The 20,044-nt window shown below is 55.0% G+C and overlaps 1 protein-coding gene across 2 annotated transcripts in view; it reads right to left on the bottom strand.

The window, feature by feature from the left end:
- Positions 1-20,044, bottom strand: part of GPR107 (G protein-coupled receptor 107) — a 230,880-nt gene that overhangs the window by 39,473 nt on the left and 171,363 nt on the right. For both annotated transcript variants that reach the window (XM_086924821.1, XM_086924820.1), the window contains exons 16-17: positions 19,941-20,024; positions 19,145-19,266 (exon numbers count right to left, since the gene is read on the bottom strand). In XM_086924821.1, coding sequence (XP_086780947.1) covers positions 19,145-19,266; positions 19,941-20,024 — 206 coding nt within the window. The remainder of the gene's footprint in view (positions 1-19,144; positions 19,267-19,940; positions 20,025-20,044) is intronic.

Raw genomic sequence — 20,044 nt, forward strand, 5'->3', positions numbered from 1 at the left:
CAGGCAGAGTCTGGTGTGCTTTACCACTTGATGCAGTGTGCCTGCTCCGTGTCACTGTATACCCTTCTCACTCAAGTATAGAGATAAAGTTATGGATGGAGTGCGTGAATTAATGCACAAGTTACTTACCTTCTGTAACAATATATCTGTCAGTAGTTAGTATTAGATTCCTTACCTTAGAATATCCTCAGGCGTCAGACTGGATCCGGAAACTTGAGTAGCAGTACCCTTGCTCGTCGATAGGCATCGTCTGCGGCTCCGCGTCAGTCATCGGCGTCGTTGGCGCCGGGATTATGTTGCCGGAGTACTTAGAGGCCGCTCTCGCGCGCTGACGTCAGTTCTTATATACAGCTTTTCTGCGCCAGAAACGCCGAGCCATGTTAAAAACCAACACTGGTGCCATGAAACTAGGGCCCTGAAAGGGGATGACCTTAACCCTAGATATCGGTTCGCAGAACGGGGAGGATGGGTGGGGCAGAAAGGAATCTAATACGAACTACTGTTTCTTACAGATATATCGTTACCGAAGATAAGTAACTTGTGCATCTGAAAGAAACCGGTTAGTATTAGATTCCTTACCTTAGAATAGATACCCCAGCAATACCAACCCTGGTGGTGGGTCTGTGAACCAATAATCACACCAGAAAGTCCTGGAGGGCGGAACGGCCAAAGAAGCCATCCCTCCGGACTTGGCTGTCCAGGCAGTAGTGTCTTGCGAACGTGTGCAGCGAGGCCCACGTAGCTGCCTGACATGTCCTGTAAGGGGACTCCCCGGCCCAGGGCAGTAGTAGCCGCCATGGCCCAGCAGGAGGCTCCTTCTTAGCCAAAGAGTAGCATGGCTTGATGCACAAGATGACCCACTGAGAGATGGTCCGTTTGTGAACCGCCCGTCCCTTCTTAGCGCCCACGTAACCAACAAAGAGTTGGTCATCCACCCGAACTGGCGTGTGCGATCCAGATAGTATGAGAGCGCACGTTTGGGTCCAGACGGTGGAGCCGCTCTTCCTCTTTAGAGGGATGCGGAGGCAGAAAGAAGGTGGGCAAGGTGATAGACTGCCTGATGTGGAAGGCTATGAGTGTGGCTCACTGGTTAGAGCGGCAGACTCTGAAGCAGAGATCAGGCCCGGGACCAGGGTTCAAGTCCCGACGCGGCAGGGTCTTGGGCTCAATGTCCGTGGACTCGATAATTCTCGCCTCAGCGCCTACTCTAATCATGGGTCCCAAGCCCCAACAAAACTGGGATGCCTGGCTTCACCTTGAGGGTGCCCAGGAGGGGCATCTCACAGGAAGAGCCAGGAAGGGTTCAACAGCGTTATACAGCGCCGGGACGCCCCGTTACTGGGGCAGCTGTGCGCTTTACAAGTATACTACATTTACATTTACTACATTGGGCAGGAAAGAGGGTCTTGTCCGCAACACAACCTTGTCCGGATGGACAGAAAGGAAAGGAGGCTTGTAGGAAAGAGCCTGGAGCTCACTCACTCTCCCGGCAGAGGTGATGGCAACCAGGAAAGCAGTATTAAGGGTAAGAAGACTGAGAGGACAGTTATGAAGCGGCTCAAAAGGAGCGCACATCAGGTAAATCAGAACCAGGTTCAAGTCCCACTGGGGCATCACGAAAGGAAAAGGGGGGACATATGAGTGATGCCCTTCAAGAACCTATTTACAATCGGGGACTTGAACAAAGAAGGCTGATCAGGTAGCCTTAAGAAGGCAGAAAGGGCAGAAAGGTAGCTCTTGATAGTGCCTTGCTGGACAAGAGAAAGGAGGAAGAGAACCTCAGAAAGGGTGGCAGAGAGTGGATCCACAGCCTTTGCTGTGCACCATGCCACAAATCTGTTCTACCTGCAGGCGAATACCGTCTTTGTGGAGGGACGCCTCGCTCCCAGAATCACATTACAAATTTCAGGAGGCAAGTCAAATGGTCTCAACTGTCGCCGCTCAATCTCCAAGCATGGAGGTGAAGACTGGACAGGTTCGGGTGGAGGACCGTCCCCTGCTGCTGCGACAGAAGGTTCCTCCTGAAGAGGCAGACGAATTGGGGCATCGACAGACATGCTGAGTAGCTCGAGATACCAGTATCTTCGTGCCCAGTCCGGAGCCACAAGGATAACTTGGGCCCGGTCGCGTCTGATCTTCTTCAGCACTCTGGGCAGAAGTGGTATAGGCGGAAAGGCATACAACAGACCGCAGCACCACTCGCAACGGAAAGCGTCTCCGAGCGAGTGCCGCCTTGGAAATTCCAACGCGCAGAACTGATGACATTGCGCGTTCTCTTCTGTGGCGAATAGATCTAACCAAGGCTCTCCCCACTGCTGAAAGAGGCCTTTCGCCATGCCGGAGTTCAGACGCCATTCGTGATCCATCATGCACCGACAGCTGAGTTCGTCCTCCCTGGCGGTCAGGGAACCTGCCAGGTGCTGAACCACCAGGGTCACGCCCTGATGTTCCAGCCACTGCCAGAGGCGCAGAGCCTCCTGGCATAGGGTCCACGACCCCACTCTGCCCTGTTTGTTGCAGTACCACATGGCAGTGGTGTTGTCCGTGAACACCTGCACTACACTCACGGACAGAGGGGAGGAATGCCTTCAGTGCAAGCCGGATCGCCCGCAGCTCCAGAAGGTTGATGTGGAGCCGGGACTCCGCCGGAGACCAGAGGCCTCTGATCTCCGCCTCTCCCATGTGGCCCCCCCCAGCCCTGGAGGGACGCGTCAGTCACAACTACGTTCTCCGGTTGGGGTAGGGAGAGGGATCTGCCGCTGACCCAATCGCGGTCCGTGAGCCACCACTGCAACTGTCTTGCAGTGCCCTCCGAGATCAAGACATGGTCGGACAAGTTGCCATGATGCTGGGCCCACTGAAACTTCAGGTCCCACTGCAGAGCTTGCATCCGCCACCTGGCGTGATGCACCAGAAGGATGCAGGAGCCCCAGAAGCCGCAGCGTCAACCTGACCGAGACTCGGGATAACGGCTGAAAAATCGGAATCAGAGCCTGAATATCCCAAACCCGCTGTTCGGGAGGATAAACTCGAAACTGCGCTGAGTCTAGAACCGCTCCGATGAAGAGGAGCTTCTGAGAGGGACACAGGTGTGACTTCGGCACACTGATTGAGAACCCCAGCAAGTGCAGGAGGTCGGCCATAGTCTGGAGGTGGCTGACGACCAGTCGTCGAGATAGGGGAAGACTGAAACCCCTAACCTGCGCAGATAAGCTGCGACCACCGCCATCACTTTCGTGAACATCCGTGGGGCGCTGGTAAGGCCGAAGGGGAGCACGGTAAACTGAAAGTGCTCGTGGCCTACCATGAACCGCAGGTAACGCCAGAGGGCCGGCAGGACGGGGATGTGAAAATAAGCACCTTGCAAGTTCAACGCTACCATCCAGTCTCCCGGGTCCAGGGCAGCTAAGACCTGAGCCAAAGTCAGCATCTTGAACTTCTCTTTCCGGAGGAAGCCGTTGACGTTCCGCAGGTCCAAGATAGGGCGTAGGCCCCCTTTGCCCTTCTTGGGTACCAGAAAGTAGTGGGAGTAAAAACCACACCCTACTTCTGGCCCAGGAACGCACTCGATGGCCCCCTTGGCCAAGAGGCCGTAACTTCCTCTTGTAGAAGTTTCAGGTGATCCCCGACACGCAGTGGTACTGCGGTGGCATGGCTGGAGGGGATGCCTCGAAGGGGAGGGAGTAGCCCCTTCGGACGATTTGCAGCACCCACCTGTCCGATGTGACAGTGCGCCAGTGGAGATGGTGATGCGAACCCTGCCCCGCACTGGCATCACATGGGCCCGAAAGCTCAGACTAGGAGGGTTTTGAGGCGGATGTTGCAGGGGTAGGTGTGGACTGGCCTCGCCGTTGTCCCCGACCACCGCCACGGCGGTTTCCACGTCCGCCACCGCGCTGGATGGAAGTCTGCAGCCTGCGGCTGGCAGGACCTGTGGGGTCACCCCTTCCTTGGCCACGAAAGGAGCGAAAGGCAGCCATTGACTGTCGCGGGGCAGAGAGGACAAAGGACTTGGCCGTAGCGCTGGAGTCCTTAAAGCGCTCAAGCGCATGGTCTGCCTTGTCGCCAAAGAGGCGACGGCCATCAAACGGCATGTCCATAAGGGTGTTTTGGACATCAGCCGAAAAGTTGGCGGACCTCAACCAGGCGTGGCGACGAATCGCCACCGTCGTTGCCATCGCTCTGCCCAGTGAGTCCGTGGTATCCAGCCCACACCGGATGGAATACCGTGCCGCATCTCGACCCTCCGCAAGGGCTTGGGCGAGTTTAGTCGGGCCTCCTCCGGACATTGTGGCAGAACGTCCGTGATAGTGTCCCACAGAGAGTGAGTGTAACGGCCCAAGAGGCATGCGGTGTTGACTGACCGCACCCCAAAACTCAGGGAGGAGAATACCTTTTTCCCGTATTGCTCATACCTCTTGGATTCCCGATCGGGGGAGCAGTCGGGAATGCGGACTGGGAGTAAGAGGCCTGGATGACCAGGCCCTCGGAGGTGGGGTGGGTGGACAGGAAGCAAGGGTCGCCCTGAGCCGGGCGGTGGCGCCTGGCCATGTTCCTATCTACAGGTGCACCTGTAGCAGGCTTGGACCAAGGGCCCAGAAGAACGTCTGACAAGGTCTCATTAAAAGGCAGCAGAGGCTCGGCCGAGCTTGCCTGCAGGTTAAGGACCTCAGTGAGGAGGTTAGTCCTCACGGCCGCGACGGGGAGCTCAAGGCCCAAGGCCTTGGCAGCCCGCGTTGGGCGAAGTGTCCAGACCACTGGCCTCCCCAAGCTCACCTGTCCAGTCCTGAGAAGACTGACACTCACGTGCCAGAGGGTCCTCGGACCCCTCCCAATCTTCCTCGCCACACATCACCTGGTAGTCCGGTTCAAAGGATGGGGTCAGGTCGTAGAAGTAGAAATCTCCAAGAGGCGTCGAATACGGATCCGAATTGAGGGTAGGACCGGGGGTGACACCCTGGGGGCCGGCACGGTCGACCGGCGGGGCCCTGCGGTGTCGGGACCGAAATCGCGGACGGCGCCTGGGCCGAAGCACCCGACGGCACCAGGGCCGAAGCACCCGGCCCGCTTGGGGACCCAGTCAGGGCCACTTGGTCCAAAGGCGCAGCGGAACCCGACGGAGGAGTTAGCGGCCTCATGGCCATGAGGAAGGTCTCGATCTCCTCCGGCATCGCGTTCTGCCAAGGGACCGTCTGGTATGGAGCATGCCGCGTCTCCTGCTGCTCCGGCTGAGCCGGTGTCGCCTGAACCCCGGCCGCGTCACGCGAGCATCGGGGGGAGTCAGAAGAGCGATGTCACCTCTGACTTCTTATGCCTCTTACCTGAGGACTTCGAGCCCGAAGACCAATGACTACTCCCGGAACTGTGGTGACTCCAGCACCGCGACCGGTCCCTCGACCTCCCTCCAGACCGGGACCTCGAGCTGCTGACTGCCAGAGCTCGAGTCGCTTGCGGGACTATTCCAGTCTAGCTTTGGACGTCAGGTCCCGGCAGTCAGAGCAGGACTTGTGGTCGGGGCCCAGACAGTGAAGGCACCGGCGATGGGGGTCAGTTACCAACACCCTTCGGAAACAATCGGCGCAGGGTTTGAACCCAAGCTTCCCTACCGGCACCATCAGAGTCAATAGACTTCGAAAGATGATCAAAAAGGATCGAAAAAGTTAGTCAAAAATGGACTATGGGTACAACTTTTTCCGGATACTCGGAAAAAAGAAGAACTAATGTCAGCGCGCGAGGGCGGCGTCTAAATACTCCGGCGAAGTCATCCTGGCCCAAACAACACAGACGACGGACGCGGAGCCGCAGACAACGCCTACCGACGCGCAAGGGTGCTGCTTCGCAAATGTTTCCGGATCCAGTCTGACGCCTGAGGATATTCTAAGGTAAGGCATCTAATACTAACCTGTTTCTTTCAGATCTCAGCCACTTATGACTGCCATCATGGCTCCGGTGTGTTCAGGCACATGGGAACATGGTGGGCATCAGAGCACCTTCAATATGGCACAGCTTATGATTGGCATCAAGGCTACTCTGTGTTCAGAGGCAGGTTGAGAGCCATGTAGGAGCACTGGGGACAGTGTGGCATCTTTATCGTGGCACAGCTTATGACTGGCCTGCTGGCTCCTCCGCTGTCACTGAGACGCAGATGGTGGCCACCAGAGTCCTTCCTCCATGGCACAGCTTACGACTGGCATCACTGCGCCTCCGTGTTCAGGCACAGAGGAGGCACATGGGAAAATGTGGGGTACCAGGGCTCCTTCAATGCATCACAGCCTATGATGGCATCATGGCTAGTCAGTGTTCAGACACAGACTGAGGCATGTGGGTACACAGTGGGCACTAGCGCACCTTCAATGTGGTATGGTTTATCACTGGCATGGGTTCTCCATTGCATCATCTGTGCTCTTGTGGGGTGTACTGGCCGCTTTTCGCCTGTGACTAAAGGATCTTTCACTGTAGCTGGCACAGTTCACTTCCGGTCCGAGACTCGATCCCAGTCTTCTCCCTGTGAACTTCACACCTACATTTTTCTCGTGGGTGCACAGAACTTGTGTCTTCTTCGTGGGAGCTTAGAACCTGTGCCTTTGTGGGTGCACAGAACTTTTAACTCTTCTCTTTCTAGGCGCTAAGAACCTGCATCTAGGAAGGCTCACAGAACCTGTGTATTCATAGGAACCTAGAACCGGTCTTCGTGGGAGCTTAGAAAGAACCTATGTCTTCTTCATGGGAACCTAGAACCCGTGCCTTGTTTGTGGAGCTCAGAACCCACCACATCATTCTCAGCTATCTTGTCCCCAATTTAACTATGAAGCAGCAGAAAGAAGCAGTCCTAAATGGCACTACTTGGCAACCACCATGAATGCCAGGCACTATTCAGGGATGCAGAAGTACCACTCGTGCAAACCTGGAGTGTGCCTGCTTAGCATCACTTCTAAGATAGTGTTGCAGAAGGGCGGATCATTGGGCTGTGCATCCAAATACAGAGTTCAGAATCTGAGCTCTGAATCTGTGCAACTTCGGCTATCAATACATGCACTAAGATTGCAAAGTTAAAAGAAGGAACTTCGAGAAAGGTTAATGCTAACCAGGGCACCTTAGAAGGTCTAATAACCATTTCCAAGAATCTGGGATCACCTACTATGAGGATGGCAGACACTGACTGGACACCTACTGTAGGAAGCTGGCTCTGTATTTACTATACCAAAGTGAGGTATAGTGTGCACAGAGTCCAGTGGAACCCCAAAGGTAGGCCGAGGTAAAGTAGATAGCACCTCACTCTCTATTTGTGGTAGTGTGGGCGAGCAGTAAGGAAGTATCAGAGGACAGTGTTAAGTATTTGTTATACACACTCAGTAAATTAAATCACACACTCAAAAACAACTTCATACCAATTGTTTTGCATAAAATTATTATTTTAGTTATTTTATTTCCTAGAACCACGCAAGCCTGGCACAGGTAAGTGATAATTACCTTGCAGTAAATATACAGTGGTAAAACAGAATGAATTGTAAATGTAGTTTGATTTGATTACAGTAGGGTTACTGATGGTGCAATGCTTTTCAGAATACAGTACATATACTTTGTACAGGATTTTTAGTATATTTACAGGTAAGTTACTTTTGAGATTACTTTTCTTACACAGTGTAGTATACCTTGATACTGCACTGGGACATTTCCTGTAAAAAGGTAAGTAAAATCGTTTTAGTTAGTACAATTTTAAAGCATTTCTTTAGGTTTTCCAACTCCACACTTAGAAACTTTTCATAGAAAAACAGTCCTATGGAGGAAAATAGTGTTAACAGTTTAAAGGTAAGTACTTTGTTGTGGGAGTTGGTGTTCTGGGGTAAGACTCAGGGGTCCCCAAGGGTCAAGAATGCACTCTTCTTACACCCTCAGCGGCACAGGGCGGCCGGGTGCAGGATGCAGAGGCCCAATGTTATCCAATGGGGGATAAGGTGCCTCCGGTTGGTGGCTGCTGATGAGCAGGCCACTGGATTGTGGGAGCAAAGCTCCTGGACTTAAGCTCAGGGCAAATGGAGGTTTATGCCATCACAAAAGATGCACCTTCAGCGGCACTGGGGCGGCCGGGCGCAGAGTGCTGTTTAGGCGTTGGGTGCCCTGCAGCTTTCAATGGGGAGTCTCCGGGTTGCAAAAGCACTGCACGCTCGGGGACGAAGGTCCTCTGGGTGCGACAACCAGTTGGAGAGGTAAGTTGGGATCTTGGGGGTTGGTTAGACACGGTCGGTTGGCCCACCCAACGCCTTGGGGGCGTCGGGTGCAGGGGTGCCTTTTACGGTCGAATCTTCTTACCAGCTGCTGGTCGCAGTTGGGGGAACCTTCCGGTTTGAGGCTGCAGGTGTCGGCAGGAGGCAGGTCAGGGGTTGCCAGATCTCGGGCAGGATTGCCGGGGAATTCTCCTCTTGGTGTTGGGCCACTTGAACTCGGGCCGTGGGCTTCAGGTGCAGAGTTGTGGAAACGTGCAGATCTTTGCGGAGCTGTAGTCTGGTGTTTGAACAAATCCGGAGTTCACGGGAGATAGAGTCTTTGGATTGGAGGCAGGCAGGCCCTCCAAGTTTCTAGAGGTTGCTGGCTGCAGGACACACTGGGATTTCCCTGGAGCAGATTTGAGGTGGGAACAGGTCAGTAGAGGTGGGGAACGGTCAGTAGAGGTGGGGACAGGTCAGTAGAGGTGGGGACAGGTCAGTAGAGGTGGGGACAGGTCAGTAGAGGTGGGGCCAGGTCAGTAGAGGTGGGGCCAAGTCAGTAGAGGTGGGGCCAAGTCAGTGGGCGCCCTCCTCTTGTTAGCTTCAGCACGGCTGTTTAATCTTCCTTTTTTTCTTCACTTGTTTTTCCAGCCGGTTATCCCGCCCAAAGTGGTGGTCAGAATCAGTGGGGATCAGTTGCTGAAAGCAGCAAGTGGCCCGGGGAAGCTCAAATGTGGCAAGCCTTTAAAGCTTCCCCTTCATGTACCCTGCCCATCCTGGGGGTGGAGGCTTGGCACCTCGTCCCAGGAGGTTCATTGTTTCAGGCCCCCGAGAGCAGCAGGCTCTCGATCCAGGGGTCCAGAAACATGACTGGTGGTGTCAGCTGAAAGCAGCCACTCAGCCTGGACACTAGTGGTAGGTCGTTTTTCAGGGGGCATCTCTAAGATGCCCTCTGTGTGCATTTTTCATTAAATCCCACACTGGCATCAGTGTGGGTTTAATGGGCTGACAAGATTGATACTAAACTTCCCAGTCTTCAGTGTAGTCCTTATGGTGCTGTAGAGTTTGTAATGACCAACTCCCAGCACCATATATTCTTAATGGCAGCACTGCACTCACAGTGCCCATGAATGGACCTGGGTACTGTAGGGGCACAGGACTCTTGCACCTGTACCTTCACCACTTGCTTAGGGCACCCAGCTAGAGGGGTGACTGATCTAAGCCAGGGCAGTGGGTTCTGTGGGCATGGCACACAGGGATGTGTGCCATGTCGACTGTTTTGTTCTGCACCAGGACATGCAGCCTGCAAAGGCAGTGTGTGTGTGTGTGTGTCAGGGTGCAGGGCCCCTAAGGGTGGCACAATAAGTGCTGCATCCCTTAAGGGTCTTCCTTGGCCACAGTGGTCTGGGTACATATGATGCCATTTACCAGGGGCTGATCTGTGGGCAGAGATGCCAATTGGGTTTGGGTTCGTTTTGGAGAAAGTACACAGGCCCTCGGAAACTGATTGGCTGGGACCCCGGGCACATCAAGTCAAAAGTGCATCAGTGGTCAGGCAAAAAGTGTGGGGGGTTACAGCAACAGGAACCCAGCTTCTCACACCTACCACAGCCTCGTTAGAGACGGGGGGGGGTAGAGTACAGTCTGCCAGACACTGAACGCTGGGGGGCTTTCTCAGTCCTTATGCTCCACGCTGACAATGCACCCCTGTCATTTCTGGTGTGTGTGGAGGACTCTGCAGCGGTGTCTGGCTGTAGGAAGGCGCGTGGGTGTGCTCAAGGTTTTGAATGATCTGTATGAATAGTGTTGTCTTCTTTAAAGCGCTTTGAATCCACCGTGTATAGTGCTTTCTGCGGCTCCCGCAGTCTTTCCAGCAGTTGGCTTCAGCTGAGGCGTGTTGCCCGGCCATGCCCCCGCTCTTCTCAGGGAAGCAGCCTGGCGGATGCTGGCACTGTCGCCTTACACCCCCATCACACCCCTTGGCACTGCAGCCCTGCTCGCGCACAGCAAGGGACAGTCGCACTCTGTGGCCGAGACCTGCTATCGCTGCGCCTCCCCCCCGCCCTTGTGCGCCCCCGATGCCTAATCGCTGCCCGCTGGAGCATCCTTCGCTGGACTCGGAACAGCCCTCAGCAAGGCTTTGCGTTCTTGGGGGGGGGGGGGCTCTGCATGTGCCAGCTAGGGGCTGTGACGTGGCACACCCGCACCCGAGCCTCGGCCCTGCCCCCCCCCCCCCACCAGGCTGCGCAGCCCTCGTTAATGTCGAGCCTTCCCGAACGGCGCTCATGGACCGGGGTCCTTGGAGCAGAAAATGGAAAAGGCAGCCGTGGCGGCGGGACGCAGCACGGGAGATTGGGGTCAGAGAGAGCGGTGACCCGGAGAGGAGAAGGACAACACCCCCCCTACCCTCCTCCAACCCACGCTCCTGGGCTCATATGACGCCGGGGGTGATCTGAGGCGCCTGGACCAGGGCTGGAGGCATCAGAAGCCCCCCATTGGAGGGGCAGGGAGGCGACGCAGTCCGAGGGCTCTCGAAAGGCGCACGCAGGGGGCTGGCACCCTGGGATGGATCCAGGTAGAGGGGTCTAGGCTGCATGGCACCTGCAGGCTCCAAGTACAGGGGTCTAACTGCAAGCAGGGGCGGGGGGTGGGGGCTCTGGAATGAGACCTGCAGGTTCCAGTTGAGGGGTCTAAGACTGCAGACAGGGGGCTCTGGAATGGGACCTGCAGGTTCCAGTCAGAGGGGTTTAGACTGCCGGCAGGGGACTCTGGAATGGAACCTGCAGGTTCCAGTCAGAGGGGTCTAGACTGCCAGCAGGGGGCTCTGGAATGGAACCTGCAGGTTCCAGTTGAGGGGTCTAGACTGCCAGCAGGGGGCTCTGGAATGGAACCTGCAGGTTCCAGTTGAGGGGTCTAGACTGCCAGCGGGGGGCTCTGGAACGTAATCCAGCCTTGCCAGTATGAGAGCTCGAGCAACCGTCTCCTTGGCATCCGTTGGGAGCAAAGGGAAGAATTTGCGGAGCATTCTCAGCGTGGCAAAGCAGCTGCCCGTCAGCTTCTTAATATGGTCCTCAAATCTAAGGTCCTCTGAAAACCAGATGCCAAGGTTTTTCGCAGGTCTCCCCATCTCTTTCGGGCTGGGAATGTTTGGGGGCCACAGCGTCTTCCTGAACGAGGGGGGAAAGGAACCATAAAAAAGCACCTCGGATTTGTCCTCATTGCACTTCAGCTGGGCCTGAGTTAACCAGCGAAATACCGAGGACAAACACAAATGGACTGCCGACGTATCAAGATTATCGTCAGGCCAGGTAAACAGTAGTTGGGTATCATCTGCATACCCTATAATCTTAGCCCCATACTGTTCCGCTAGATAAACCAGGGGGGTGATGTAAATGTTGAACAGTAGGGGACTAAGAGTAGATCCCTGAGGGACCCCTGTGAGAAGTGGTTTGGGCTCTGAGGCGTGGGGTGGCATCCAGACCTGCTGTGTCCTATCGGAGAGGAAAGAGGACAACCAGGCCAGAACAACCCCCCCAATACCAATAGCAGACAGCCTGGCGAGGAGGAGCTCGTAGGGGACGGTGTCGAACGCGGCAGAGAGGTCCAATAAAATCAGGACCGCTCTGCCGCCTCCGTCTAAACACTCCCGAATTGCCTCAGTCATCTCCACCAGCGCAGTCTCAGTGCTGTAGGCCGCCCTAAAGCCCGATTGGGCAGGATGGAGGGCATTGGAAGATTCTACGAAACTCTCCAATTGCTGAAGAACCACTTTCTCACAGATTTTAGCGAGTGCTGGCAAAAGGGATATGGGGCGATAGTTCCCGGGGACCGAAGCGTCCAGTCCCGGTTTTTTCAGGAGCGGCAGAAGTTTGGCTCGTTTCCAGTCGAGAGGCACTTTGCCTTAAGCCAAGGAGAGATTCACTATCTGCGTGATCTCACTACAGACCGTTTCCGCCACCTCTGAAAGCACACGGGCTGGGCAAGGGTCAGCGGGGGAACCGGATTTCAGGGATTGGAGAAGAGGCAGAACAATACATTCCTCAACTTGCAGAAAGTGCGTAAGCTGCTGTTCGGAGTGGGGGCATGCTGTAAGACCCGCGTCGGACGCCAAGCAGTCCGCAGGCAGAGCCGCTAGTAGGTCCTGCTGAATCTTGGCTATTTTGCTGATAAAGAAGGTGGACAAGTCTTCGCACCATTGTGCAGAGGACGGAAGAGTGACAGCATCAGCAACAGGGGATACAAAGCTCCTAACAATAGAAAAGATCTCTCTACTATTGTTATCAGCTTTAGCGATACGATACGCCCTGCATAGTAGTTCCCTTTAGCAACCTTAATGGCTGCGCAATAGTCTTTTTGGGCTAAACGTAGTGCAGATTTGGTCTCAGAGCAATACCCACATCTCCACGCTCGTTCTAGTTTTTTGCAGCCTAGTTTCATCTCCCTCAGCTCAGGGGAGAACCAGGGTTGGGAGGGAGAGTGCCTGTGTCTAGACACGGTGGTGTATTTAATGGATACAGTAGCCGCCTGCAACACCCACTCATTGAACCCGCAGACCGCCTCATCCAGGAGCCTCAAAGATCTTGGGCGGGCTCCTGACAGGCCCTGTTTAAACGCGGGCAAGTTGATCTTTTGGGTGTGGCGCATGGGGGGTGTTAAACCAGATTCCACCATTTCCCACGCGAACCTAACCAGATCATGAGCGGACCAGGTTGTTTTTTCAACGCTAACAGTCTGAATGGGGAAGTTGGAGCAAACTAGATCAAGCAGATGGCCTCCCGTATGCGTCGGGGAAGTCACCCATTGCTTGAGCTGTGAGAGGTCGAGAATTTCACCAAGCCTATGGGCTTCAGGTGAGTCAGGAACATCCATATGAATATTTAGGTCGCCGACCAGAAGAAATTTAGGAAAACTTAAGGCCCGCTGCACTATATATTCTTCTAGAGAGTCGAGAAAGTGATTAGCCAGGTCCGGGGGCCTGTAGATCAAAGACCCTCCTAAAGTGAAATGGGGGGAAATTATTATGGAAAAGTGAAGAACCTCGCCCCCAGCACTCGCAACCGGTGGCTCAGAGGCGAAGTGCCACTCATCCATGAAAATGACGGCTAGTCCGCCCCCTCTTCCCAGGGGTCTGTCTACCCTAGCAATCTTGAAACCTCTGGGAACAGCAAGTTCCACGCTGGGAGCGGACGTGCTGGTCATCCACGTCTCCGTGACGAACAGCACCTCCAACAAGCCATCCACTAGTAATTCGAAAACATCGGCGGCATGTCTCACCACGGATCTAGCATTAATCAGACCCGCCCTAATGGCAGTAACTGCGGCGTGAATTACTGGACGTGGGGGTAAAGAAGGGTCTAGACTGTTGAGGGGTCTAAACTGCCAGCAGGGAGCTCTGGAATGGGACCTGCAGGTTCCAGTTGAGAGCTCTAGGCTGCAGGCGGGGGGTTGGGGGCTATGGAATGGGACCTGCAGGTTCCAGTTGAGGGGTCTAAGACTGCCAGCAGGGGGCTCTGGAATGGGACCTGCAGGTTCCAGTTGAGGGGTCTAAGACTGCCAGCAGAGGGCTCTGGAATGGGACCTGCAGGTTCCAGTTGAGGGGTCTAGACTGCCGGCAGGGGGTTCTGGAATTCGACCTGCAGGTTCCAGTTGAGGGGTCTAGGCTGCCGGCAGGGGGCTCTGGAATGGGACCTGCAGGTTCCAGTTGAGAGATCTAGGCTGCAGGCGGGGGGTTGGAGGCTCTGGAATGAGACCTGCAGATTCCAGTTGATGGGTCTAGACTGCCAGCAGGGGGCTCTGGAACGGGACCTGCAGGTTCCAGTTGAGGGGTCTACACTGCCGGCAGGGGGCTCTGTAATTGGACCTGCAGGTTCCAGTTGACGGGTCTAGACTGCCAGCAGGGCGCTCTGGACTGGGACTTACAGGTTCCAGTCAGAGGGGTCAAGACTGCCAGCAGGGGGCTCTGGAATGGGACCTGCAGGTTCCAGTTGAGGGGTCTAGACTGCCAGCAGGGCACTCTGGAATGGGACCTGCAGGTTCCAGTCAGAGGGTCTAGACTGCCGGCAGGGCGCTCTGGAATGGGACCTGCAGGTTCCAGTTGAGGGGTCTAGACTGCCGGCAGGGCGCTTTTGACTTGGACTTACAGGTTCCAGTCAGAGGAGTCTAAACTGCCAGCCGGGGGCTCTGGAATGGGACCTTCAGGTTCCAGTTGAGGTGTCTAGGCTGCAGGCAGGGGGGGGGGGGAGCTCTGGAATGGGACAGGCAGGTTCCAGTTGAGGTGTCTAGGCTGCAGGCAGGGGGGGAGGCTCTGGAATGAGACCTGCAGGTACCAGTTGGGGGGTCTAGACTGCTGGCAGGGGGCTTTGTAATTGGACCTGCAGGTTCCAGTTGAGGGGTCTAGACTGCCGGCAGGGGGCTTTGTAATTGGACCTGCAGGTTCCAGTTGAGGGGTCTAGATGGCCAGCAGGGGGCTCTGGAATGGGACCTGTAGGCTCCAGCCAGAGGGGTCTAGACTGCCGGCAGAGGGCTCTGGAATTGGACCTGCTGGTTCCAGTTGAGGGGTCTAGCCTGCCAGCAGGGGGCTATGGAATGGCACCTGCAGGTTCCAGTTGAGGGGTCTAGGCTGCCGGCAGGGGGCTCTGGAATGGGACCTGCAGGTTCCAGTCAGAGGGGTCTAGACTGCCAGCAGGGGGCTCTGGAATGGGACCTGCAGGTTCCAGTCAGAGGGGTCTAGACTGCAGACAGGGGGCTCTGGAATGGGACCTGCAGGTTCCAGTTGAAGGGTCTAGACTGCCGGCAGGCCGCACTGGAATGAGACCTGCAGGTTCCAGTTGAGGGGTCTAGGCTGTAGGCGGGGGCTCTGGAATGGGACCTGCAGGTTCCAGTTGAGAGCTCTAGGCTGCAGGCGGGGGTTGGGGACTCTGGAATGGGACCTGCAGGTTCCAGTTGAGGGGTCTAGACTGCCAGCAGGGGGCTCTGGAATGGGACCTGCAGGTTCCAGTTGAGGGGTCTAGACTGCCAGCAGGGGGCTCTGGAATGTGAACTTCAGGTTCCAGGCTGAAGTCGTGTGTTGACTTGGTGCCGGTGGGATCGGCGCAGGGGGAGGTGTTATAAGGTCGACCAGCACCGATCCAGATCCAAGGGGACCCTGCATTGCCGCGGCCAGAGCCACTGGTGTCGAAGGCCCAGGGTTTCCAGTCGAGTCCGCAGGGCCCGAAGGCACGCTGCGGAGTCAGCTGTCCAAAGATGGCATGCGTCATTTTGTAGAAACTCCGAAGCTGGGCAGGGGTTGCTCCAAGTCCTGGAAAGGGAGGGAAAATCATAGTCCACCCCTCAGTCTCCTCACGCGGAGCCGCGGGATGGCCACTGCCCGCATCCCTCATCGCGTCTGTCGATGGACAGGGAGAAGTCTATGAGCTACGATGCTTCTTCATCTTCTTCTTGTGCTTTGACTTACCTGAGGAGTGTGAAGACTTCGATGACTAGTGGTGGTGACTCCGCAACCGGTCCCTTGACCTCCCAGACAACCGGGACCTCACAGAGCAGACTTCCGGGCCTTGAGAAGCTTTCGGGACCGCTCCCGCAAAGACTTCGGATTTATGGCCCGGCAGTAGGAGCACGACTTGCGATCATCAATCAATCATGAAATTTGTAAAGCGCACTACATACCTGTGAGGGTCTCAAGGCGCTGGAGGGGAGGGGGTTGCAGGTCTTGAGTAGTCTCCTGAAGGGAAGTAGGTCTTGGGTCTGCCTTAGGAGGTTGGGGAGTGTGTTCCAGGTCTTGGCGGCAAGGTAGGAGAACGATCTGCCAACGGCGGTCGTTCTTCCGATGCGGGGGACTGTAGCGAGGGCGGAGCGGAGTTGGCAGTTGTAGAAGGTCAGCAGTCTGTTGAGGTAAGCTGGTCCGGTGTCATGTAGTACCTTGTGTGCGTGGTTGAGGAGTTTGAAGGTGATCCTTTTATTGACGGGCAGCCAGTGCAGGTCTCTCGGGTGGGGTGTGATGTGGCTGTGTAGAGGGATGTTGAGGATCAGGCATGCAGAGGCGTTCTGTATGCGTTGCAGTTGTTTTAGCAGTTTGGCTGGGGTTCCCACGTAGAGGGCATTTCCGTGGTCCTGCCTGCTGCTGATGAGGGCCTGGGTGACCGTCGTTCTTGTGTTGGTTGGGATCCGCCTGTAGATCTTCCGGAGAATGCGGAGGGTGTTGAAGCAGGAGGATGCGACGGCGTTGACTTGCTTGGTCACGGACTGTGTTGAGTCTAGGATGAAACCCAGGTTGCGTGGTCGGTGGGTGTCAGTGCCATTCCCAGCGCGGTTGGCCACCAGGAGTCGTCCCAAGGTGAGGGTGTGGAGCAGAGGATGAGGACCTCCGTCTTGTCAGAGTTCAGCTTCAGACTGCAGTGGAGAAGTGTGGCTCAATGATTAGAGCGGCAGACCGTGATGCAGAGGTCTAGTCCGGGACCAGGGTTCAATTCCCCGCCTCAGCGGGTCTTGGGCTCGAAAATTCCACGGACCCGATAATTCTCGCCTCGGTGCCTATCATGGAGTCCCACTCTGCAACTCTGGGCAATAGCTTGCTTTATGTCCACAACGGCCCCCACAACGCTAAGGATACTTGGCCTCCACCTTGGGGGTGCCCAGGAGTGGACGCCTCAGGGAAAGCCAGGATGGGTTCCACAGCAGTATTCGTACAAGCACCTTGAGACCCTTGCGGGTGAGTAGTGCGCTATACAAGTATCAATGTACATTTTTTTACATTTTAGACTGCCGTCCTTCATCCATTCGGCGACGGCCTTCATTCCTTCGTGGAGGTTGGTTTTGGCAGTGAGGGGGTCCTTGGTGAGGGAGAGGATCAGCTGTGTGTCGTCGGCGTAGGATACGATGTTGAGGTTGCAGGCGACGTGGGCGAGCAGGGCCATGTAGATGTTGAACAGTGTCGGGCTAAGGGATGATCCTTGGGGTACGCCTCAGACTGGAAAGGGAGGAGGCGGACACTCTGGGTTCTACCGGAGAGAAAGGAGGTGGTCCATTTTAGAGCTTTGTCTCGGATCCCTGCGTTGGGGAGGCGTTTGTGTAGGGTGTGGTGGCAGACAGTGTCGAAGGCGGCTGATAGGTCCAGGAGGATGAGGGCCGCAGTTTCGCCTTTGTCCAGCAGGGCCCTGTTGTCGTCGGTGGCGGCGATGAGGGCGGTTTCGGTGCTGTGGTTGCTGCGGAATCCGGACTGGGACGGGTCCAGGATGTTGTTCTCCTCGAGGTAGCGGGTCAGCGGTTTGTTGACTCCTTTCTCGATGACCTTCGCTGGGAACGGAAGCAAGGAGATGGGCCGGAAGTTCTTGAGATCATGGTCATGCCCAGGCACACGCGGTGCGGGCTGTAACTGGCATCAGCTTGCGACAGGTGTCGAAAGCCTTGAAGCCAGGCAGAGGACGACTGGACATCCCTGCGTACCCCAGGAGTCGATAGTCTCAAAAACAGTGTCAACAAAAAAGTTGCATAAAAAATAAGTCACAAATGGACTGGAGGTACCGCTCTCTCCGGATCTGCGCTGGCTGGCGTGGAAAAAGAACAAACTGCCGTCAGCACACAAGGGATGTATCTAAGTAGATAACGTAAAGTCATTGCGGCGACCACGTCGCCAACGACGAACGCAGAGTCGACCGATGCCACCTATCGATGCGCAGGGGTACCGCTGATCAAAAAGTTCTTCGGACCGAGTCTGACGCTTGGAGGGAGTTCAGGTAAGGAATCTATAATTAATTGTTTCTTTCAGATACTGTAGAGCAACACTGCTCATCATAGACAACACAAAACAATCCCAAATAGGCCACACTGGCAACCTGTATCCTGATAACCAGACAGCAATGCCTTAAAAGCTTGAGCATGCTATTTCTCAACAGTGGCATGGTATAAGAGCACAACTGGTCATCATGCACAACACTGAAACACCTCTGAAATAGACCACAGTACAAACCCACACCCTTCCAACCAATCAGGACCAACAGGGTAGCTAGCGAGCATCGAATTTGCCAAAGGGCTTTGGTGTCTCATCAAGGATATTAGGAACTATAACAATTCAACTTGTGTCTACCGTGGTGGATGCTAAGGCAAGGACAAGAACATGCTGAGGAAGAAGATTACAATGTCCACTCACACTGCCCGTCTACAGCCATCTCTCCTGTTACCTGTCTTGCCCACTTGCCCCTCCAGATCTTTGAGGCAGAGGAGCCTTTTCACCAGGACAGAGCTGGAAAAGAGGAGATTACCTGCCCACCCCCTCCCCCAGAATGAAACTGAAGGTCCTTCATGGAGAGGTGCCCTTCCACTGGGACAGAGCAAGAACACAATATTTACCTGCACTCCCCAAAATACCTCTCCAGTTCTTTGAGGCAGACTAGGACTGAGCAAAAGCAGGAGACCTGCTCAGGGAGAAGCATACAATGTACACGCACAGTGCGCCTTTCTCCAGGTACCTTCCCCCATTACCTGCTCATGCCTCCCTCCTTCAACCCGTGCCCCCAGACCTGAGGAACAGGAGCCCCTGTCCCCAGACAGAGCAAGAAAGGGAGATGATTACTGGTCGTCAAATCTTTGAGGCAGAGATGTCATTCACCAGGATAGAACAAGAACAGGAGTAAATGACCTGCCCTCCTTAGCCTGACCCTGTGGATGTTTCAGGGAGAGGAGTCCCTTCACTGGGACAGAGCAAGGCCAGGAGGTGATTTTCCGGCTCTCCCCTACCTGCCCCTCAAGAGTTTTCAGGCAGACATGATCTTTTACCCGGACAGAGTGAGGACAGCAGTGTCATGATCCAGGAGAAGCGTGCATTATCCACTCACACTGCACGCATCTCCAGCCACCTCCCCGGTTACCTGCCCTCCCTTTCATGCTCCTCAACTGCAACTGAACAAGGGCATGATGAGACGCTCAGGAATCACAATTCCACTTACACTGCATCCATCTCCAGGTCATCGTCGTCCTGAGACAGCTGCAGGTACGGGTTATCAGACGCTGGTCGAAACTTGTACCCAGTCAGCACGAAGAAGAGCAACGTGGCCAACTCATCCAACAGCTGCAGAAAATAGGGTCAGAAAACAAGTATATTATTCCATTTGAATTTGTCCTGGTGTCTGCAACACAGCCTGCTCTACCAGAGTTTGTGGGAGCAGTCTTTGCCAACAAGTCTTTGCAATGTGCCAAGCATCATCTGCAGCATTTCCCCTTGTGGACAAGCTTTGTAGTGCCTGGATCTGTAAACCCTCAGCTTGGACGTGGAATACGTAGAAGCAGTGAATGACCTCTCAATGACTGCGAGAGCTCAAGAGTCTGAAGGTCCTCATGTGCAGAAGACTAGTTACTCACAGCTCTGCCTTTGCACCAGTCACTGTTTGGAAAAAAAAAACTTTGGGTTCCGCTGGGCTTTTAAGCATCATTATCACTAACCACCCACACTACAGAGGTTGCCACAGTGTTTCTGTATCTCGAGCCTCACCGGCCTTCAGCACTATAAAGCTTGCTGCAGTGTTTTCATCTCTAGTGCGGCCTCACTGGTCATGTGCGCAATAAAGCTTGCTGCAGTGTGTACGTTCCTCATCAGTCTCATTAGCCATCAGCACTATAAAGCACAACTCCGTGTTTCCATACCACAGTTATTAACTTGCCATCAGTGTTTGCTGCAGTGTTTAAATACCCCGTAGAGCCTCGCTAACACTCAGCACTATATAGCTCGCAGCAGTGAATGCGTACCTCGTAGAGCCACTTCCACTGGAAGGGCACAATGATCTTGATGAGGATGGCAATGATGCGGGTGCAGTAAATGTAGCATACGATCTGGAAGGAGAACGAGAGAC

Source organism: Lissotriton vulgaris, chromosome 5 (assembly GCF_964263255.1).
Source record: "Lissotriton vulgaris chromosome 5, aLisVul1.2, whole genome shotgun sequence".
In the NCBI taxonomy this organism is placed as follows: Eukaryota; Metazoa; Chordata; class Amphibia; order Caudata; family Salamandridae; genus Lissotriton; species Lissotriton vulgaris.